The sequence below is a fragment of the Balaenoptera physalus genome, assembly GCF_965194825.1.
Source record: "Balaenoptera physalus genome assembly, chromosome: 10".
Classification (NCBI taxonomy): domain Eukaryota; kingdom Metazoa; phylum Chordata; class Mammalia; order Artiodactyla; family Balaenopteridae; genus Balaenoptera; species Balaenoptera physalus.
The window spans coordinates 101,125,904-101,148,421 of NC_138889.1; the positions used below are offsets into that span (position 1 = coordinate 101,125,904).

General features: G+C 35.6%; 2 protein-coding genes across 2 annotated transcripts; one reads left to right on the plus strand and one right to left on the minus strand.

Moving 5' to 3' along the window:
• Positions 1-553: 553 nt before the first annotated feature.
• LOC309668475 (olfactory receptor 4P4-like) lies at positions 554-2,982 on the minus strand. The gene has a single exon (XM_082478352.1). The coding sequence runs from the start codon at positions 2,717-2,719 to the stop codon at positions 1,787-1,789; it is 933 nt and encodes a 310-aa protein (XP_082334478.1). The 5' UTR covers positions 2,720-2,982; the 3' UTR covers positions 554-1,786.
• A 17,501-nt stretch (positions 2,983-20,483) lies between these two features.
• On the plus strand, positions 20,484-22,216 carry LOC309668471 (olfactory receptor 1165-like). The gene is given in 3 exon segments (XM_082478349.1): positions 20,484-21,231; positions 21,233-21,593; positions 21,597-22,216. Coding segments are annotated over 3 exon segments (939 nt in total). The 5' UTR covers positions 20,484-21,202; the 3' UTR covers positions 22,146-22,216.
• The last annotated feature ends 302 nt before the right edge of the window (positions 22,217-22,518 follow it).

Genomic DNA, 22,518 nt, shown 5'->3' on the forward strand with positions numbered 1-22,518 from the left:
ATTTAGCTCGTCCCTGTTACACAGCCATGTGATTCAGTTCATATATGTATATGTGTATATATATATATATATATATATGTTTTGTAAATAAGTCCTTTGTATCATTTTTTTTAGATTCCACAAGTAAGTGATAGCATATGGTATACGTCTTTCTCTTTCTGATTTACTTCACTTAGTATGATAATCTCTCAGTCCATCCATGTTGCTGCAAACTCCAAGTGCTTTAATTATCCCTCTTCAAAACTTTTATTCCAAGGATAAAAATAAAACAGAAACATTTGTATTAATTTTTGAAGTTTTATTTTTCAATAATACAAGTCTGGTTGGCTGGAGGATAGGGCTTCTGAAACAGAGGGCAACTTCGAGGCTTGGCGGGTCTTTATATGAGAGACCCTGCTTATTTCACATCAGAAAGCGATCTTTCACTTTCCTGCTCTGATATATTCTCTGACACGTATACTGTGTGAGCCCTACTCAGGCGTTTTGGGATAGCTGTCAAGACTTAGATTTAAAGCAACAACAACCGGAAGTACGTTAGGATATTTCTAACTATGCTATTTTTCTCTTTATATTATGCACCCATTTTAGGAACCCTTAACAACAGTAACTCATTTTTATTTAGTATGGCTTTCTATACAATTTGAAAACAGATTCTCATGCAAGTATGTTATGTCAGTGAAGTTTTTAAAGACCTTTGAGATTCTCCCCATTCCTAACCAATTATCCACTGGCCTGATTTTTCTCCTAGCCATTTCTGATGTTGGGTGACTTTCAATTCCTGCTGAAAAAACTGCCTTTAACTTGTATAGTGCCAAAAAAATGTACCCATTGAGTTTAACTGATATTTTCTACTTGCCCAATCTAAGAAAAATTTAATTTCACCAGTAACAGGAACATGATGTTAATATGTGTTCCTTAACTTTTTCCCATGCTTATACTCCCACTGCTTTGTCAGAATGGTTACTTTTCTGATGCATAACAGGGTTGGGCAATAAAAATAGCTCATGCTTATTGAGCACTTACTGTGTGACAGGCAGTGTTTCAGCCCTTCACATATCCTCACAAGACTGTGAATGTTGGGCTATTATTATCATTAATAGAGGCTTTCATGGGTATATGTCCCACTCCTCATAATTAGTAAGCAATTCTGGGTCCAGAACTCATGCCCTTAACAAATACACTATAAGGCGCTAGAATCAGAGAGTTGCAGTTCGCTTGTACATAAACAGAGCTGGTAGATAAAGTTCGTTAGAACAGAAGAAAAGAATTTGATGTGGGGCTTAGGCATGTGAGAAGTTCCAGATCGCCACTGGCTACAAATTATCAGAGTAGAAGATGATTTTTTTAAGAAATATTGTGGCAGGTCATAAATTTGGTCTTTTATAATATTCTCTAAGTGATGCAAGTGAAAGATTGGAATTATCTTTTAAATCATTGTTTGGTGGCTGGAATTAGCTTCCTTGAATATGGTCACATATAAGAATGAGCTATATGGGCTCTCAGTGTTGATTTGTATTGCATGGTGGCTTTGATAGTCTGCTGCTAAATATGCAAACTGGTTACACAGCCAAACAATCAATGGGGCAAAAGAGATATAAATAATAAAGCTAGAAGAGAGCGTAGCAGAGTGCCTGGACAAATCCTTGGAATTGTAAATTTTGCTCATATTTGAGCCTATACATGTTGCTAGACACAAATACATAGGCAAACATTATGCATTTTAAAGTTTTCAGAGTAGAGAAGTCTTATATTCAACAAGCTCAGTGGTGAAAATCAGGGATGTCTTTCAGTTCATTTCCTTTCTTCCTGTGATATGGCACCATAGTTTCTTTATGGCGTTCTTCATCTCCATGTTTCTCAGTGTGTAGATTAGAGGGTTGAGCATGGGAGCAATGATAGTATAAAAAAGAGCGAATACTTTGTCTTCTGGTAAAGTAGTTGCTGGTCGAAAATAAATAAAGAATAAAGGAGCAAAAAAGAGGGCCACCACAGTGATGTGGGAACTGCAGGTGGAGAGAGCTTTGCGGCGATTCTTTACAGAGTAGGACCTGACAGTATATAAGATCATAGCGTAAGATATCAACAAGACCGCAAAAGTCACCAGGCTCATCAGGCCCGAATTGGCAATGACCAGGAGACCGATTCTGCTGGTGTCAGTGCAGGCCAGTTTCAGCAAAGGATACACATCACAGAAGTAATGATCTATTTCATTGGGGCCACAGTAGGGTAAAAAGATGACCAGGAGAAACTGACCAGAGGAATGCAGGAATCCCCCAGCACAGGAAGCAGCGATCATGGCAGCACACTTCTGTCTGGTCATGATGACAGTGTAATGCAGGGGCTTGCAGATGGCTACATAGCGGTCATAGGCCATCCCTGTGAGGATGAAGACCTCCATCCCCCCAAAAAAGTGCATGGTAAAGAGCTGTGTCATGCAGCCATTGTAGGAAATGGTCTTCTTTACTGCCAGCAAGTCAGTGATCAACTTGGGGGTCACAGTGGAGGTGTAGCAAAGGTCTGAGAGAGAGAGGTAACTCAGGAAGAAATACAGAGGCTGGTTAATAAGTTGACTGCAGGTGATAGAAATCATGACAAGTAGGTTTCCGATCAAAATTACAATGTAACAAAGCAAGAACAGGAAAAAACAGAGGACTTCAATTTCCTTTTTCTGAGAAAGTCCTAAGAGAATAAATTCTGTGATGTTATTATTATTTTCCATGACTCAGAGCAGTTTGTAGCCAGCTGAAATTAGATAATTATCAATTCTTATAAATATTTAAATATAGTGATGCATATCATTCCTTGTCATGGGGCAGATCATAATGGAAAGGGTTCAAAAGTTGAAGAAAATGATTAGATTTTTATTTAGGAAGTCTTTCCTGGAGTTCTTTTTTTCCCTTTCTTGAAGACGTTAATTGCTGGTTAAAATCTTAGGTACCTGAGATGAAGACTAACTAACGTTGTAGAATGCAGTATATATATACATATTTTTTTTGAATGCAGTATATTTATGTAACCATTCTATTAGCATGTATTATCAAACATAACTGGATATTATGCCCTGGTAGAATTCAAGAAATGGTACTGCAGAAAAAAAACCCAGATATCTCTTTCCTGTTCTCACTGTTTATTATTAGAAAATACACACAGAAATGAAATATTGAGTGAAAATACAAATAGTGCAAATATATGAAGTATAATATGTGGATAACGTTATATGTGAGAAATTTCCTGCTATCTCTCCTAGGTGGAAAGGGGATAAATAGAAAAAAATCAGCAAATTTGGAATCATGAGCCATATACACATGGCCAAAATAGGCTATATTTCTCTTGTGCTTAATTTACAAATAAAATATTATATTTTATAGTCAACCAAAAGGATAACAAGCAAAGTATAATGATCTCTATTTTTCAAAACATTTATCATCTCAGACTTTTAAAATATTTGTTTTTGACATTCAGCAAGGCATTCAAGGATAATAATAGTAAGTTTTGCTTGAATTTTAGTCTCATACGATGGCTTACTCACTTGCATAAATTGGCTTCTTTCTAATTGATGTACACAAACTCTTCAACTCGTCTTAATAATCAGCCATCCTGAAAATGCATGCTCCTTTCTGTCCCTACATCATCCATCTTAGTATTTCAGGCTTTTCTTACTTTCATTCCTGTTATTTCTACCTTCTCCTCCTCCTACTCATTGCTGTAAAGTAAGACCAGCTCTAATAATGTGTTAATAACTATTACACCTTAGGACAAATCAAAACCTTTCTACTGGTAGAAGTTCAAGAATCATAGGCTAAGGAAGAACTACTGAGAAACAATCATTCCACTAAATCACACCATAAATTCTCTACTTCAGTTATATAAAACACTGGACCTTGGTATTTAAAATATTTTATTTTGTTTACTCATAATTTCAGAGCCAATATATTCACAATTTATTTTCAAAGCTGTAACACTCCCCTCCTTTTTTTCCTTTCAGTGGAATCACCATTCAAATTTGTGTACATAAAGTAGGATTTTGCAGAGAAAAAAACATAAATCTATCTAGTATATGAGAGTTATCGTCAATGGCCACAAAATGACATTTTGATATGCTTCCTACTGAATAATGAAGAGGGGATATTCGTAGTGGTCAAATAAGCCATCTCATTCAACTAACAATTACATTTTAGGCTTTTAAAATTATTCCCAATCATTTAAAAGAATGCAGTGCTCTACTCTAACTTCTCTCTTAAATTATATTTTTCTGATTTGGTGGGAAACACTGTAAGTTAAATATTCAGTCACAGCTTATTCTTTATTTCACACTTGCTGTGTGAACTGATCAATTAACTTTTCTCAGCCTTTTTTTCCCTCACAGGTTTTCCAAAATCCTGCCTCTGTGAGATTCTTTATCAGATAACAGGTCAAATCATATTTGAGAAAGACAATGTAAATGCCATTTTGAGAAAAGTGTGTTTGCAGGCTGAAAGTGGAAAATCAATGAAATGATTATGAATTATCAAGAAAATAAACAAAGGATTTTTAAATGCAGATTATTTTGTTTACCAATACTTGGATATTTCATACAAAACACAAAACTCTTTTAAAAATTATAATCATGTAAACACACTCAGTCTAGTATATTAGAAAGAGGGGAAAATATGAAAAATGACCTATCAATTAATTTACTTTTTAAAATACAAAATCTATATAATGCATGACTCAAAAACTATAATCTATATTTTGGAATAACGTGAAAGTATTTTCCCTATTTTTAATTATTTCTATAGAAAATAAGAAAGTATGACTAATATATCTACAAGAATCATTTTATATTTTCATATTTTAAAAAATAAATAATATCAACTTAACAGAAGATATTCTTTAAAATACTGGACTATTTGGAAAATGAAACAAAATATTGTCTCCTTCATCTTGTTGTACTATTTCCTAACTTTGATTTATAATATGCTGCATCCCTTTTTTATACTTCAGTTTAACCATAAGTAAGCTGTGGGAGTTAAACTAGATCTTTAAGGACCGCCTCTGGACCTGAACTGTCCATGGTTCTGACATAAATTAGAAGGTGTCAGCAGCTGGGTGTTGATAACTATTTACTTATTTTCCAAACACGTCAAAATAAATTTACAACTCACCTTCAGGTTATTGTCTCTGTTATCTCCTTTAAGATTAACTGATCCAGTCTCAGAATCACAACAAAGTTGGTCTTTTCCCCAGAAAGAAGCAGAAACTCCTGGAGCTATCCCTTTCTTTGGATCGTTTATAGCCTGTTATTTTAAATTCCCTTTATGCAATCCAGGTATATAGAAATCGCCAGCATCTGCAGTTCAAACTTACATATCCTTTCCTGGGATTCCTAATGATTCCCTGCAGCAGTGGAGCTGGACCTGTGGTTCCCAATCAATCCTTGTTCAATCCTATCAGAGTGTATTAAACTCCTACTACTTCCAGGTAGATTTCACTATAGCCCACCACACCATGCAATGAATACTCAAATATTCTAAGTCTTTTGGTTCTTAGAACTGTCTACCTTGCTTCATATTTTTTTTCTAATTATTGCCAGATACTGTTAAATGCTTTAGCTTATCTCTCTAAGGAAATCTTATCTTGGTGAGAGTTAGGGCCAGTGCCTCATTTTCTCCCTGACCTGGACATAATGAAAATAAATAAATAAATAAAATTTATGCCATTCAGATCTATGTAGAATAGTGGACGCCTGACTTTGGGACAGATTATGTGAACTTTCTAAGCCACCTCACTTGTTTAATCTCTAAAGAAAGGAAAATAAAACTCATCTCCTGTTGATGTGGGGAAAGTTCTTAATTATTAATTACTATGTGCCAGAAATTGTGCTAGGTGGGAAAAAGACTAAAATTACCAAGGTAGGCTTTACTGAAATTCTCATTTAGTAAGATAGTTACCTAGTTCTCCCATAGTAAGATTGTGACTGGATAATGAAATGATGAATTATGAAAGATTCAATGAATTAGATAATACATTCATAATTTAATCAATCAGATGGCACTTTGTCTCATCATGAATTAAATTATTAATTCTATTCCTTTCCTCATTATGTCCCCACCCTATACTTTGATTGTTTTAAGTATTCAGTATGTATTTGCCAAATTAATGAATAAATGTAATTTAAATGTTTGATAGAATGAAATAGAAATTCATTTTAATTATATGTCATTATCATTATACTTGTTTTGTCATGTATTTAAGAGATGTTTATAATCAAATTTACTTCAGAATGATAGAGACACAGAAAGATCCACTTAGAATGGTTCTTCTAATTTTGACTAGTATCCTGTTTGTTAGCAAAAATCATTTGGAGGTCACATAAACCCATCCCTGTAACCTTCTCCCATTTCTTACTTCCCTGGTGTACTTGGAGACTAGACTCTTGAGAGCAGGCTTATATGTTAAAACTCAGTCACTTTCCCCGAAACCGTGGTGGTCTCCAACCTGGATGGTCTCCAAAATGTGCAGAACTAAACCTGACCATGCTTTATTCTCCACCCTTTCACTCATTCTGAAGGATTATTCAGATCATCTTCATTAACTTCCTATTTTAATAAATAGCTCAGTTTTGGTTGAATTGTAATAGAATAAGTGGTGTTTAAATACAGGAATGAGAAACTCAAACTATAAATATGACACATTCAGACAATTGATAGGAAGTAGGAATAGAGTGGTCTGACATACTCTGTACTTCTTGAGTTTTTCCTTTTCAGATTTTCTATATCCTTCACTGAATATAAATCACTAACTTTCTGCTTTGTTTCCCCTTAACATTCCCCAAGTTGTGAAAAATATTAATCATTGTCATGTTTTTAATTATTTTATACAACTGGCATAGAAAGTGTAAGTTATCATATATGAATTCTATAAAACATATGTAGCCACAAAAGATGCTCTATATTACCAAGTAGATAGTTTCAAATGCTGACTGTATATAAAATATGGTTAAAGTTTTCTAACAAACATTAGCCAAGGGGGAAATGGTCATTAAATTAATATTTTAATAATAAATTCTAAAAATATATTTCTTATTGACCTAAGGACAGTGATTAATTGTGGGTTGATTAAAGAAAACTCATGTCCAACTCACCAGGTATTTGGCTTAAATCTAAGGTACATGTAATGTTTCACAGTACCATACTTAGAATTAACCAGTAAATTCAATGAATATGCAGTAATAAGTCTCACTGTGCAAATAATTCTGAAGAATCCTGAAAATAGAACTTACCTGCTCTCTAAGGTAAGGTGTGCAGCTTTTTTCTTAAGCAAATTCAAGAGTCTTTCCCCAGTTTTATTTTAGTATTTAAGAGAATAAAATGGTACCTTCAGCATTTATGTTGGCAACTATTCTTCATTTCCTTTAAATAGCACTTTTATTATATTCTATGGTGAAAATGAAAACAAAGACAACACATGGTTCCTGTCTGATTTCTAAACAACTTTACCTGGGAGATATGTAACTTGCAGACATTTATGGCAGTATCTCTGTGAGCTTGGAAATTCCCATTGGGATAATTTGACCAAAGTGAAGCTGAACTTTTTTTTAATATTATTCAAAGACCTAAAAATAATTATATCAATCAAGTCATATTTTTCCTCTGAAACTAGATACCGATCAGTTTCTGTTTTTAATATGGGGACAATTATGAGAAAACTCTAATGACCTGGAAAGAAAGTTCGTAACACTCACACCTCAGAAAGAAGAGAAGTAGAAAGAGAAGAAAACTGAGTTGCAGGTAAAAGGAAAACATTAATGTTGCCTCAATTCAGTTTGTGGGGGACGCTGCATCTCCCAGCACACATCTCCTATAGTCTAACAAAAACTCTTTAAAAAGCTACCACAGTCTGTTGTCCTTCCTCTCTCAATGTCCTTGGCTATTGATTTTTCTGTCAACAATTCATCCAAACAATCCCCTTATATACCTCATCCCTGTAATGGAAGATAATACCAAGTCTTTTTGTGATTACTTGTTTATCTTATTTCTTGATAACATTCTGAGACAGTATTTTCTCTTCTCTGACAGCATCTTATTCAAGCTCCACAGACAACATTCCTCAAATGTGTTTACATTAAAAAAAATGGCACTTTGGGCTTCCCTGGTGGCGCAGTGGTTGAGAATCTGCCTGCCAAAGCAGGGGACACGGGTTCGAGCCCTGGTCTGGGAAGATCCCACATGCTGCGGATCAACTAGGCCCGTGAGCCACAACTACTGAGCCTGCGCATTTGGAGCCTGTGCTCCGCAACAAGAGGGGCCGCGATAGTGAGAGGCCCGCGCACCGCGATGAAGAGTGGCCCCCGCTTGCCGCAACTGGAGAAAGCCCTCGCACAGAAACGAAGACCCAACACAGCCATAAATAAATAAATAAATAAATAAATAAATAAAAAATTGGCACTTTAACAACTTTAGGTGCATAACTCAGTGGCATTAATTACATTTACAATGTTGTGCAACCATCACTACTATATATTTCCAAAACATTTTCATCACCCCAAACAGAAACTATGTACCCATTAAGTAATAACTCCTCATCCCCTTTCCCTCTGCCACTGATATCCTTTCATCTACTCTGTCTCTATGAATTTGCCTATTATATTTCATGTAAGTGGAATTGTTACCGAGTCCAAGCTCGTTCTGCCCGCTGCACGACAGGCCAATAAATAGGAGACGAGGTGTTGAGGCAAGGAATAGCGACTTTATTCGGAAAGCTGGCAGACCGAGAAGATGGCAGACTAGAGTCACTGAAAAACCATCTTATCGGGGTTTGGAAGCCAGTTTCTTTTATAGAACAGAGAGGGGGAGGAGATGAGGAAGTAAAGTAAAAAGGCCATAAGTTTTGCAAATATCTCCTGGAATGGCCAGCCTCGGGGAGGGGATGTGTTAATTTCTTCTTTCTCGCAGCCATCCACAGGTGGACAGGGTCAGGATGCGTCCCTGAGCAAAGGCACTTCGGTTTAACATTCAGGTAGAGGTGCAGGGTTCCCTGAGGCAGACCACTGTGTATAGACAGTATCCTTTTAATGAACAAAAGCAGCAGAAAGCAAAGGTTAAAGTAAAAGAACATGCAGTCAGATTTGGCTCTTCCCTGTTACAGAATCATACAATATTTGTTTCTCCTATCCTTTTTTATCTTGTAATTTAATCTTGATTTCTCAAAAAAGCCTTTTCTTTGATTTCTTTCTTGAGTCCAATCAACTCTTTTGGGCATAATCTCTCTTTTCTATTCATGTTTTATTTTATATTTATGACATATTTTTAGTATTTCCAAATGATTTTTTTAAGGAGATTTAGTTCAATTTAGAGTATTCTAGTTTTCTTCTCCTGTGTGTGTGTGTCTGTGTGTCTGTGGTATTATTTTGGGGACATTTTCATTGTTTGGAATGTTTTGACACATTTTATGTTTTTCCCCCTTTCCCCTTATAGTAGAATTGTATGGATACAGATTTTTTTGATAACTTAGTGGACTCAGTTGTGGGTTTTGTGTGGCTTACAAGAATTCTAGGTTAAGGTTGTTTTCTTCTGTAGTATAGTGAAATGAAGTGTGTGTGCATACACATACACACATAGGTATACTCACACATACTTACACATATATGTGTGCATATACCTATATCGATATATGAATCCCTCTATACGTAAAATGCCTGGCTGCTGAGAGGTCCTGATGATCGTTTGTGTGTGTGTATGTTTCTTTCATCTTGTTTCTGGAAGATCCTTCACATAATTTACTTATCTTCTTTCTCTTTAAATTTACAACTCTAAAGGGTACTGTCATCTTTTTGCTTTTCTCCTTTCTCTTAGAAAGAATTTTCCCCAAAGTTTTCACCTCAAATCCTATACAATTGCTAGCCTTTTTCCTTTAGCCAATGCTGTTTCTTATCAGACTTTTGACCTGTTTTCAATTATTGGTTATGTAAGTGGAATTTTATGATTGATTTTACCTGTGTTGTCCCACTAATAAGATCTCCAATTTCTTTTGTCTTTTCTAATCTGTTTCTTCAGATTTCTTCACTATACACACATAGAATTATGGTAATTTGAGACCCAGAGATAACCGTTTTCTCTTCTGATGAATATTTCTCTACTTACAGGCAAATTTCACTTCACGGGGTTATCTTTCTCACAGTGATGCAAAAAGTGTGGGCTATTCATTTGGTTTCCCTGGTCTGAAAAGTTTCAGGGAGGTTGGGTGGGAAGATTAAATTTTAGGTGCTATCACTATATAAAGGCCTTTTTCTAGACCTTTCAAGTGGAATGTTTTATCTATTTTCATTTTATTGATATCAATATGCAATACCATATAATTTATTTTGACAATCACCTAGAGTATATCTCATATAGTAATTTTGCTATTGTGGTCTATATTATTCCTTTGTAATATTTTAATGGCATGCTTTTACATTTTTAAATGGACTGCCTTATTTATACTTATATTTATTAGTGACCAATAAATGATATTCACATTTCTATTATGTCTATTATTGATAAATTTGTTGTGTTTTACTCATGGGTTAAAATATAGTCAATTTTTTTAAAAAATAAATTTATCTATTTATTTATTTTTGGCTGCGTTGGGTCCTCATGGCTGCACGCGGGCTTTCTCTAGTTGCGGCGAGCGGGGGCTGCGGTGCACAGGCTTCTCATTGAGGTGGCTTCTCCCGTTGCGGAGCACGGGATCTAGAGCACAGGCTCTAGAGCGCAGGCTCAGTAGCTGTGGCACACGGGCTCAGTTGCTCCAAGGCATGTGGGATTTTTCCGGACCAGGGCTTGAACCCGTGTCCCCTGCGTTGGCAGGCGGATTCTTAACCACTGCGCCACCAGGGAAGCCCTAAAATATAGTCAGTTTTTAAAACTGCTTAGGAACAATTGAAAAAAATTCTCTTCCTTGCTAGTAGAGTTCTGGGATATACATACGATTGTGTTATTTGGGATTACAGCTTTAATTACTAAATGTTTGTTGTTATTGCTTTTTACTTTGAATTGAGAGTGTTTGTTTTTTCTCCTCTCATCTCCTATAGTATATGGTTTATGGATATTGTTGCTTTGTCGTTGGCTATGTGCATATTAATAACTGTTATAACTTCATTATGGATTCCTGTTTTTTGTAATATAGTATTTGTTTCTTTTAAAGCTCTATAGTCTGCATTCTCCTTTATAACATGTCATGATTTTGGCATCTTATTTCTTTTTATTTACCTTTGTCTAATATCTTTATCACATATATATGATAAAGGTATATATGTATCTTTATATATATGTATATATCTTTTAATATGCAAACATATATATATATGTTTTAATATGCATACAGGAAAGTGCATGAACAGCACCACAAGTTTTCACAAAGTAAGCACACCTTTTAATGAGCTTGGAGACCAAGAGATTACTATTATGAAATGAAATTCATATCTTATGGCAAGACAAGAAAAATTTAAACATAAGAAAATCCTTCTCTGGCTTTGGCCTCCGGCCTCCTCTCTTCCCCACTGTGCGTTGTGTATCTGCATTATGCATAGATTAAACCTCCCCATCAGCAGGAATACATGCTCAACCATAAAGAGGAACATTCTCCCAGCATCAGCAAAACAACTCCTTAAAAGACAACATTCTTTCTTGATCTTGTAAGGGGTCACATGACCCACCATGATGAAGCTTAGATCTAGATTACGTAAACTGTCAATAATACGTCATTTGATGTACAGCAATCTGTCTCAAAAAACTTACATAACTGTGCCTTGATTTCTAACTGGTGGAACGGTTCTCAGAGCTTTCTGAGATGCTCTTCCTGGGTTATAATCCTCAAATTTGGCTCACATAAAACTTTCCAATTCTTAGATCCACTGATTAATTTTTTGTTGACACTATTTAAACTTGTAATACTAATGTTTTACCTGTTTGTAACTTTATATAAATAAAACTATACATAACATTTTTTTTGGTATCTGGCTTCTTTTGATCATCATTATACGTATAACATTTATTCATCTTGTTGCTTGCAAATTTCTTTGCTGTATAGTTTCACTGTATCAATATACCCCAAATTTTATACATAAAATGTTGATGGTTTTCTAAGTTTCTTTTTGTTTTTATTTATTTTTTTACTTTTCAGTACAAATTATGAATAGCGGCATTTTGAAGACTCTTGTTATATTTTGGTGAACATAAATAAATGTTTCTGTGTGGTATAGACCTGGGTAAAATTTCTCAGTAGTAAGTTAGGCATGTGTTCATCTACTTTAGACATTGTAAAAATAAAAATATATTACAAAGCAAAGTCTTTTTAATGAAAGCTCGTGCATCTATAACAATATGAGACATTGTAGGTTTAAAATAAAATAAAATTACTGAAGATAATTTCATAATGACATACATGTTCACCTTCTAAGAAGAGGTTACAATTCAAATGTCAATGCACATTTGGATCTTCAGAATACGTAAAGAAAAATTCCAGAGATACAAAAGAAATAGACAAGTCCTGTATCATCATAGAAGACTGTATGTAACCTATGTTTTCAATTGATGAGTAAACAAGCAATACAATGTCTAAGGTTGTAGAAGTTTTAAATGACATAATTAACATATTTAACCTAGTTAATGTTGATAGAATATGACTACCAACAAACATAGCATACATGTGTTTTTCACTGCACATTAGAAATATATCACATTTGATTATTTGCTGGATCATAAAGCAAGCCACAGCAAATTCAAAGGACTCAAATCATTCAGAATAGTTTCTGTTCACGAAAATGAAATTAATTTAGGAATTGCTAACACATTCTTTAGTTTTAATTTTACTGAATCTCTTTGTTTATGAGTTTCTCATGTATATAGGATAGTGTTGCGTTTAACTTTGTCATTAAATCTATTAATTCATCAATATGTTCTGGTTCAGTTCTGTAATATTTTATGTCATATACATGATATTTTACATCATATACATTCATACATATGTGTATGGATATATGCGTGTGTGTATTAATAGATAAATATCTTTTCACCATTTTGTTTGTTTTGTTTGCTCTTTTCGGAAGGTTTGCATTTCTGTAAGGATTTTAATATTTATACTAATATCTGTACATGTTATTAATCACCTTTTTATTTGTTTTTATTTATTATAAAATGGATTGAAATGAACTGCTAATACTATTTATTACTCGAACTGTGTGATTGTGTAAGTGACCGAAAGCCAACACATCACTCCTAGTTCAGAATTGAAAATTGGAAAAACAAAGATAAAAATCAAAGGTGAGTTGATGTTTGAATGTGGTCGAGTAATTTCCCATCTTTGAGCATGTGTTTCCTTATTCCTGAGAGATGAAATTGTCAACTAAAAAAAAAAAAAAAAAGCACAACCTAAAAGCTGAGAATTATTTTTTATTCCATGGACTTCAACCTGGAAGACAGCCTGTCAGCTGGTTCTAAGAGACTGCTCTGAAGAGGCAGGGAGAAGCCAGGATATATATGCATTTTGCAACAAAAACCAGGTAGTTGGAGCATCAGAAGATTACCATTAATTAAAGAAAACCAGATAGCTCAAGTTAACGTATTTAGCGCTTTTCTGTGTATGGGAAGACGCGAGAGTCTGGGCTCCTTGAAATCATTCCTTTGACATGCGCCTTAACTGGGGCCAGTATCCTGTACTTTTCCATCCTGAGTCCCCTCAGGGTGCAACGTTTGTCTCCAGCCTGAGCTCCTTCAGGGCTCACCTGTCGGGGTGGGAGGTAGGGGTGCGGGGGTAGTGGCTGATAGCTTGATGGCCTCAGCATCCTTTGTTTGTTGATTTGACAGGTAACGTTTTTCCTTCACAGAATAAAAAATTTTCAAGGTTGTATTGAAACCATGAACGTCTTGTTTTCTGTTTGTTTCTGTTATTCTCTCTAAAGCAATTAATGTACATTATTCGCGCCTTGATTTAAATTACGGTATCACCCTGCCATCTAGTGGATATTCTATTTTATCACTTGTAAGGGAAAGACAAGTTCATAACTCTGCTACTAATTTGCGGAGGGATTTTATACTTCTAGACCCTGTGAAAAAAATTCTACCAATTACTATGTACTTTTGCTGAGAATGAAATCAAAAATAGACAATAGAGAGTCAAATTGGGAATGTTGGGGGAAAACCAACATTTCCTTCTCATTATGTCAAGCTAGGATAAACTTAAGGAAAAAAAAAGAAAGAAATTGCTTCTTGTGTAATAGGAAATAATACTGGACTGAGATTTAAGAGATTCATTATCATATTTACCTTAACTCTTTAATCTTTTCTGAAATATGTGTCAGACTGGAGACCCAGATTAGATCAAAGAAAGATAAAGAAAATTGCCTGTAATCACAATGAGTTATCCTAGAAGCCAGAGCCCTAATGATGGGCTACACTTCATACTTTCCATTCTCAGGAGTATCTATATCTAAATACCCGTATCTATCTATAACTATGTATTTATGCATAATGCTGGATTTGGGAGGCTATTTTGAATTGAATTTCTTATTTTTTAAAAGTATGCTGTACTTACATACGCTTACAGGAATGGTCTCCTCAATTATAGGCAAGGATTCATAAAGCTTGCATTGAACTGAATCCTTATTTGTTAAGATGGTTAGAGTATACTATTTAATTACTGTAATAGGTATTTTATTAGATGGGCAGTTAAACCAACATGTTAGATATGTATAAATTATGGGTTTTGAGAATTGTACATATAATTTAAAAACAATAGAGTATTTTGAGAACACCAAACATAAAGTGATCTTAGTGAAAGCTTTAGACCAATGTAAGGACTAGACACAGAATATGGGAAATGCAGAGAGACATTGTGAAGTTTTATTTTTTGTCTGCATTCTTCCTGAAGAGCCACCCCCTTCCCTTTATTTACATTAAAGTTGATATCTCTATAGCCCCTTCTTATATCCTTTTAGTGAAACTGAACAACCCAGAGACTCTGAGTCATTCATACTATTCTGTTTCTGGACACTCTGGAGAGAAAGTCCTTTTTGGTTGTTGTTGTTCTGAAACTGGTTTTCCTGTGGTTTGTAAATTAATTCATTTAAAGTTAAGTTTCTCTCTTGAAGACACAGAAAAGAGGCCAGTGTTTCTTTCACATTTTAGCCTTGGGATATTTGAAAACACTGGTAAAAGTCTCCTTTTGTTTTTCTTCTGTATTCCACAAATCTTCAGACCCTTGATTGGTTTATTAGATGCTCTAGTTCCCATATATACATCTCACTGTTAATTACTTCACATTGCAGGCGCCTATACAATTATTATTATTTTTATTTATTTATTTCTGGCTGTGTTGGGTCTTCGTTTCTGCGCGAGGGCTTTCTCTAGTTGCGGCGAGCGGGGGCCACTCCTCATCGCGGTGCGCGGGCCTCTCACTATCGCGGCCTCTCTTGCCGCGGAGCACAGGCTCCAGACGCACAGGCTCAGTAGTTGTGGCTCACGGGCCCAGTTGCTCCGCGGCATGTGGGATCTTCCCAGACCAGGGCTCGAACCCGTGTCCCCTGCATTGGCAGGCAGATTCTCAACCACTGCGCCACCAGGGAAGTCCCTACAATTATTAATAGTTACTGGGAACCATTGTTTTACCTGCAGTGAGATGCTGTCAAGAACATAATGCTCGCTTCTGAACTAAAATGAAAATGGAAGTTACTTCTTTCTGTTTACATCAGCTACTAATGGAACCTAATTGAATGCCATGATTATAATATTTCATTCCCAATGTCTACAACTTTTTACAACCATAACCTCTTTATTATTACATACTTGTCCTGTTGGCATGGAGCTCTATTACAAGGTTCAACAACCAGCACTAACCCTAACTGCATTCTTTACACGGTTTGGATCCTCTTGTCCTCCGATCTTATCTTGTACCGGTACCTGCATAAACTCTACTTCTAATTGATAAAAACTTGAACATTCAAATTCCTGCCTTGGCTCAGAATGTCTTCGCTGCTTAAAATGTCTTTTGGTTTTCTTTCTTATCCCTTCAATTCTAACTTAACATTATAGTTCAACTCAAAGTTCAAATTCCTATTGTGATTTTGTTAACCAGGAAATATCTTGGATGTTATTCAAGTATCTCAACATGTGAAGAGCACTCTTAATACACTTGACAAAAGCTTAAAGAAAAATAAATAAACAAAACAAAAAATATCATGCACAGTGACAATGCAGAAAAGTGCAGCGTTGCTTAAAGCAAATTATTGTTTCTTTCACTACATTGTAATCACATGAGAATAATCACATTATTATAAGCCACAATTTGGAAAAAGACTAGGTCCCTGCACCACCATTCAGAGGACACCTGCCTACCGCTCTAGAGATAATTTTGGACCTTGAACAATCAAGAAATACATTCTACTGCATGGGTTGACAAACTGTGACCTGCAAACCAAATGTGGCCTACTGTCTTTTATAAATAAAACTTTATTGGAACAGAGCCATGCCTATTGACTTACGTATTGCCCATGGCTGCATCCATGCTACAAGATGCAGAAGTGAATAGTTGAAACTGAGACTATATGGCCCACAAAAGCTGAACTATTAACTTTACAGCTTTTTCCAGAAAAAGTTTGCTGATACCTGTTCTATTAAATTAAGTCACTGGAGTTGAGATGTTTATATGTTAAGATATGGCAGCTTCTTATGTAATAAATATATTATACTTCCCATAAACCTAGACTATAAACTGAAAAATAGAGTACCAGGGTTATTTTTCAATTTCAATAATAAATGTAAGAATTAAATAGAATTGTGCTCATATTTGGATTAGTAATGCAAGTGTATTATCTTAAGAAAACCAATGGTTTTCATAGAAAATGAAGCTCACAATACACTGTTAAATTAAAGAAAGGGTAATAAACACTATAACTATAATATGATTCATATTGTATAAGTTTTACATCCAAATACACATTGACAGATATATATTCACACAGAGAGGGAAAATCAGAAATTCAACAAAGATTAAGAATCTTTGGATTGTTGCCCAATAGCTTGTCAGCTTAAAAAATATGCACAACATGAGAGTTGTGAGTTAAGTTTTATTTGGGGCAAAATGAAGACTATAGCCTGGAAGACAGCATCTCAGACAGCTCTGAGAAACTGCTCCAAAGAGGTAGGGGGGAAGGTCAGTATAAATGTGATTTTGGTGAAGGGGGAGTACGTGCAATCCAGCACATGTTTTTACAGAAGGTTTCTGCTGGTCTCATGAAGGTTACTGCTAGTCACGAGGAGCAGACGTCACCATGAAGGATTCTAGTGTTTTTCTACATACAAGGAGATACAAGAATTGGGGTCATAAAATCGACTCCTGAAAATATCTAACTATCTGAAGACCTGTTCTGCCAGTTTTTGCCAGAGCACAGAGGGCCTCATCTCTGCTCTCCACCCCGAACTCCTTTCAGGGGGTGTTGAAAATCAGCAACTGCAGCAGCACATGATTTAATCCTTGTAGAGGCAGATGACAAGTGCCAATTGGTAGTTGACAAGCTGGTTTTGCTTTTGTACATTTCTGTATTTTATAAGTATTTAAAGAAAAAATATATTGTCTGGTGCAACATTTTTAAAAGATCAATGGGCTAGAGTTCATGATGAAATTATTCCTTAAACTTTATAAAAAATCATATACAACCAAAATATCACATGGGCATTACTTCATTTAATTGCCCCATTTGTGGTCTCCAAGGCAATAGTTCAACAATATTCTCTAGGGTTAACCTCCCTAGGGTTTTGGTGGCATATATACGGGACAGTTTGGTGTTAGGGTTCAGATTTTTGGTCTCCTTTTCTCTTTGTCATCTTTTTAATAGATTAGAAGAAAAAGCCATTTTCCTGAAATATTCATTGCAATACACTCTAGATTCCTGTTACTATTATTTCAGGCTTATTACTATATAAAAAAAAAAGTTGAATTCTCAGCAGGAATTTTCCTGGAATCCATTAATCTTAGCAAAGAAACTTCACTAAATGAATAAGTCAAATTCTTCTGCACTCAGGTGAGTTGATTCAATCCTTATTTCACTTTAAAAGGAAAATAATATGTTCCAATGATCTTAGCATGAGGCAAACACATGTGTAAATCTGTCATGTTACCTATTTAGTTTAGCTAACTAAAAGTATTTGATTCCTTATTTTTCAGCACATTTATTATTATTCCCCAGGCTACATCACTAGGAAATATATTCAGTTTTTCTGGATCACAATATTCTCATTCTCTTTATACACACAAATTTTAATAACAAACAAGAATTATAAGTTGTCATGTATCATTTGTGCTTGTGTGCATTATTTCCTGGAATAATTCTCTAAGGAAAAACAAATGAGGATGAGACTCACATTTTATAATTTTATAGTTTCTAAATGCCTGTGACAGTTCTGAATATACAATGGGTCTTCAATGGGAAAATTATTCCAGGATAGAGGCACTGGAAAGGAGGGAAACAGTGTAACAACACCTGTGTCACAGCTGAACATGGCTGGCACTTCCTGGGGCCAAATGGGTGACTGTGAATGCTGGACCCAAGCCTGTTAATAAACACAGAGTGCGGGAGGTGATGTGAAAAGTTACAGGTGTGGAGAAGATGTGTGGGTAAGAAGGAGCAAATATATATCAGATATTGTATTTATCTTTGGTGATGATTTCCCTTTCAACCCTGGGCTTCTCAGACTTGGTTACCATAGCCATAGGGAACAGATACTGATTTTGGAAAAAAGTATCTTCAGTTATAGAATATGAACTCAATGAGTTTTATGTTAAATTGAAAAATACTCTCAGGAAATCATAAATGTGATGAGGGAATTAATCACATGTATCAAATCAAAGGAATCTAAAGGAACAATTGAAGAAGAAAAAGAGCAGGGATATGTGAATAATATAGTTATATATGTGCAGGAAACCTTTAAGTGCTCCATACAGTCTTGGAGGATAAAGTCACAATAACTGACTAAAAACAACAGAGTGTTGTTTAATTTCAGCTCCTAATAAGACAGAATTTTTACAGAATTCTATGTGGAATGAACTTTCCTTTAGTTGTTGCTGTTTTAGGTTTCAGTAAGAGGTTAGAAGTGGCTTTGAGAAGAACAAATTATAATGACAGAAAAAGACAGTTGAGGCATTTTGGAGGAATACAGGATATTTTTTAAAAAGAATTCAATGCACTCTTTTTCCCCATAAGTATTCTTATTGTATGCTAATTCAAGAAGCTTAGGTCCCATGGGGTTTCATTATAGCTCCTTGTTTCACAGGACTCAAGATGTGGCTCAGTGCATCGTGAGTATACAGTGTGGTGCTAACTTAATAGGCAAGAATAACTTCTTTTACCCCAATATGTATATTATATGTCAAGAATCTAGTCATTCACGTACTCATATGTTCATTTATACAATAAATGTTGTTGAGTGCCTACTTCAGCCTAGTATCCATTTTTGTTTTCATGAATTTTATTTTAACTGTGGAACAAACAATGATAAAATGATAAATGACAAAAAACAAGTAAAATATATATTAGGTTACAGATATGGATGAAATTGTTATGTTTTGCGGGCCAACAACTAGAGTATGACCATGGCCATAAGTCAAGCAGAGATAAAATTATTGGAGGAGATCAAGAAACTAAGCCCATAGGGCATTGGAAGAATTATCTAAAAGGGTAAATGACAAAAAACAAGTAAAATATATATTAGGTTACAGATATGGATGAAATTGTTATTTTTTGAGGGCTGACAACTAGAGTATAACCATGTAAGTTGCAGAAGATGAAGTTTCCTTTAACTGTTTTGTTTGTAGCTCATGACAATAAACTGTCAGGATTCTCCAGGGTTTGTGTCCCCAAGGTTAGGCAGTTAGATATAAAACAAATAACACAATCATGGAGCATAATTTTTAGGTCTGTCTATTCCTCAAGGACATGTCCATTCTCCTTCCACAATTTCTTGACAGTTGCAAATATAACATTTCTTGCTATCTTTATTAATTATAGTTTGCAAGAATCATGAACTTTCTGGTTAAAGGACTGGAAACATTTAAACAAAAATTTCAATTTTGAGACAGAATGTATATGCAGTTTATTAATCCTAGCAAGGAAGCTGTCAATAAAAATACATCAGGGGCTTCCCTGGTGGCGCAGTGGTTGAGAATCCGCCTGCCAATGCAGGGGACACGGGTTCGAGCCCTGGTCTGGGAAGATCCCACATGCCGCGGAGCAACTAAGCCCGTGAGCCACAACTACTGAGCCTGCGCGTCTGGAGCCTGTGCTCCGCAACGGGAGAGGCCGCGATAGTGACAGGCCCGCGCACCGCGATGAAGAGTGGGCCCCGCACCACGATGAAGAGTGGCCCCCGCTTGCCGCAACTAGAGAAAGCCCTCGCACGAAACGAAGACCCAACACAGCTAAAAATAAATGAATAAATAAATAAATAGAGTAGCTATTAATCTAAAAAAAAAAAAAAAAATCCGGAAAATCTGGCTTTTGGTGTGCTGATTCAACCTAGAATCATCTTTTCATTCTGATCTGAGGGATATTGGAATCCAGCCGATTTTTGGCAGGAGCAATCTATGTGAGCTGAATAACAGCAATATTTACTTAGCTCATGGTTTATATTCAACAGGCTAAATTCTACTTTCATTATTCCCAGGACCAATGTGAATGTATGATGATACATTTTACCCCAAAGAAATTTAACTATTATGTTCTTCTTTATGTATTAAAAGTGTTTAATCTTTCCAAGGCCACTTCTGCCATTATCATATGACTACCATAATCCACTCAATGTTTTTTTTTTTTTTCTGATTTCCTTCTATGTCTCCTTTGTTCTGATATAATTATATTTTATCACGGGGCTATTCAATGTTTGAAGTATCACATGCATTTAGGAATCATTTATATAAAATAAGACTATTGATAAGTACTATTTTTTTTCTTGTTTTCCAGATGAGGAAACTAAAGTTCTGAAGGATAAAGCTAATTTCCCATAATCAAATTCAGTTAAGTTATCAAGTAAGACTCCAGACTGAAGCTTTGGAACACTCCTGGGTACACAATGACCACATTGCCTTCACTAGTTTAGGCTGAGCTATCCTGACTTCCTCTCACTCCAACTTCTCACTTTCTGCTGCTCAAATTTAATTCTTTTCGATTATTTGTTTACTTTTAAAATCAAGAGCCATGGTACTGAATGAGGGAAATCAGAGATCTGTTCATCCTCTTGGGCTTCTCAGAATATCCACACCTCCAGGCACCCCTCTTCCTGGTGTTGTTGACCATTTACACAGTCACTCTGGTGGGGAACCTGGGCATAATTGTGGTCGTAAGGACCAATCCCAAACTCCACACACCCATGTACTTTTTCCTCAGCCATCTATCCTTTTTGGATATTTGTTCTTCCAGTGTATTTACACCCAAACTCCTAGAAATCTTGGTTGTGGAAGATAGAGCTATCTCTTTCAAAGGATGCATAGCACAATTTTTCTTTGGCTGTGCATTTGTGATTACAGAAACGTCCATGTTAGCAGTGATGGCCTGTGACCGGTTTGTGGCTGTTTGTAACCCCCTGCTCTGAACAGTTGCTGTGTCTCCTAAGCTCTGTACCCTCCTGGTAGCTGGAACCTACTCATGGGGTAGAATATGTTCCTTGACAATCGCATATTCTCTTTTGGAGCTATCCTTCTGTGGTCCTAACCTCATACATCACTTTGGCTGTGAGTATCCTGCCATCATCTCTGCTTCTTGTTCTGACCCCTACTTCAGTCAGATGACATGTTTCATCATTTCTACACTCAGTGAGGCATGTAGCTTCCTGATTATTCTCTCCTCCTATGTTTTCATAGTTGTCACAGTCATCAGGATGCCCTCTGCTGGTGGACTCCAAAAAGCCTTCTCCACCTGTGCCTCCCATCTGACCGCCACCACCATTTTCCATGGGACTGTCCTATTCCTTTATTGTGTATCCAACTCCAAAAGCGTCTGGCTCCTGGTCAAAGTAACCACTGTGTTTTTCATTGTTCTTATTCCCATGCTGAACCCCCTTATCTATAGCCTTAGGAATAAAGATGTGAAAGAGACAGTCAGGAGTTTAATAAATACCAAACTGCTTTCTCACTCGATATAATTCAGAAGTCCAATGGGATGGAGTAACCACTTGAACTAAAGTCGACCTGTATATAATTCAAATAAATATGTGTTTATATTCAAATTATGTCCAATAATTTATCATATATATTTCTTATGCTAGTTGCCTTTATTTTAATAAATACATGGTTATGTTTTAAATAAATTCTATATTGCACTTTCCATATTTTTCAGGGGTCAGGATGAGTTACAATTATTTCTGGGTTAATACAGAAATAATACATTCTGGAAGTCTGGGTGATGAAAAGGGGATATATATAGTTAGAGGCTAATTGCTTATGTTATAGTTTACACTGTGATTTGTAACAGTGCTGCGAACACAGATAGTAACTGTGTTTACTAAATTTGCACTC

Coding starts and splice junctions, on each gene's coding strand:
- LOC309668475 (XM_082478352.1), bottom strand. CDS start 2,719: ATGGAAAATAATAATAACATCACAGAATTTATTCTCTTAGGACTTTCT.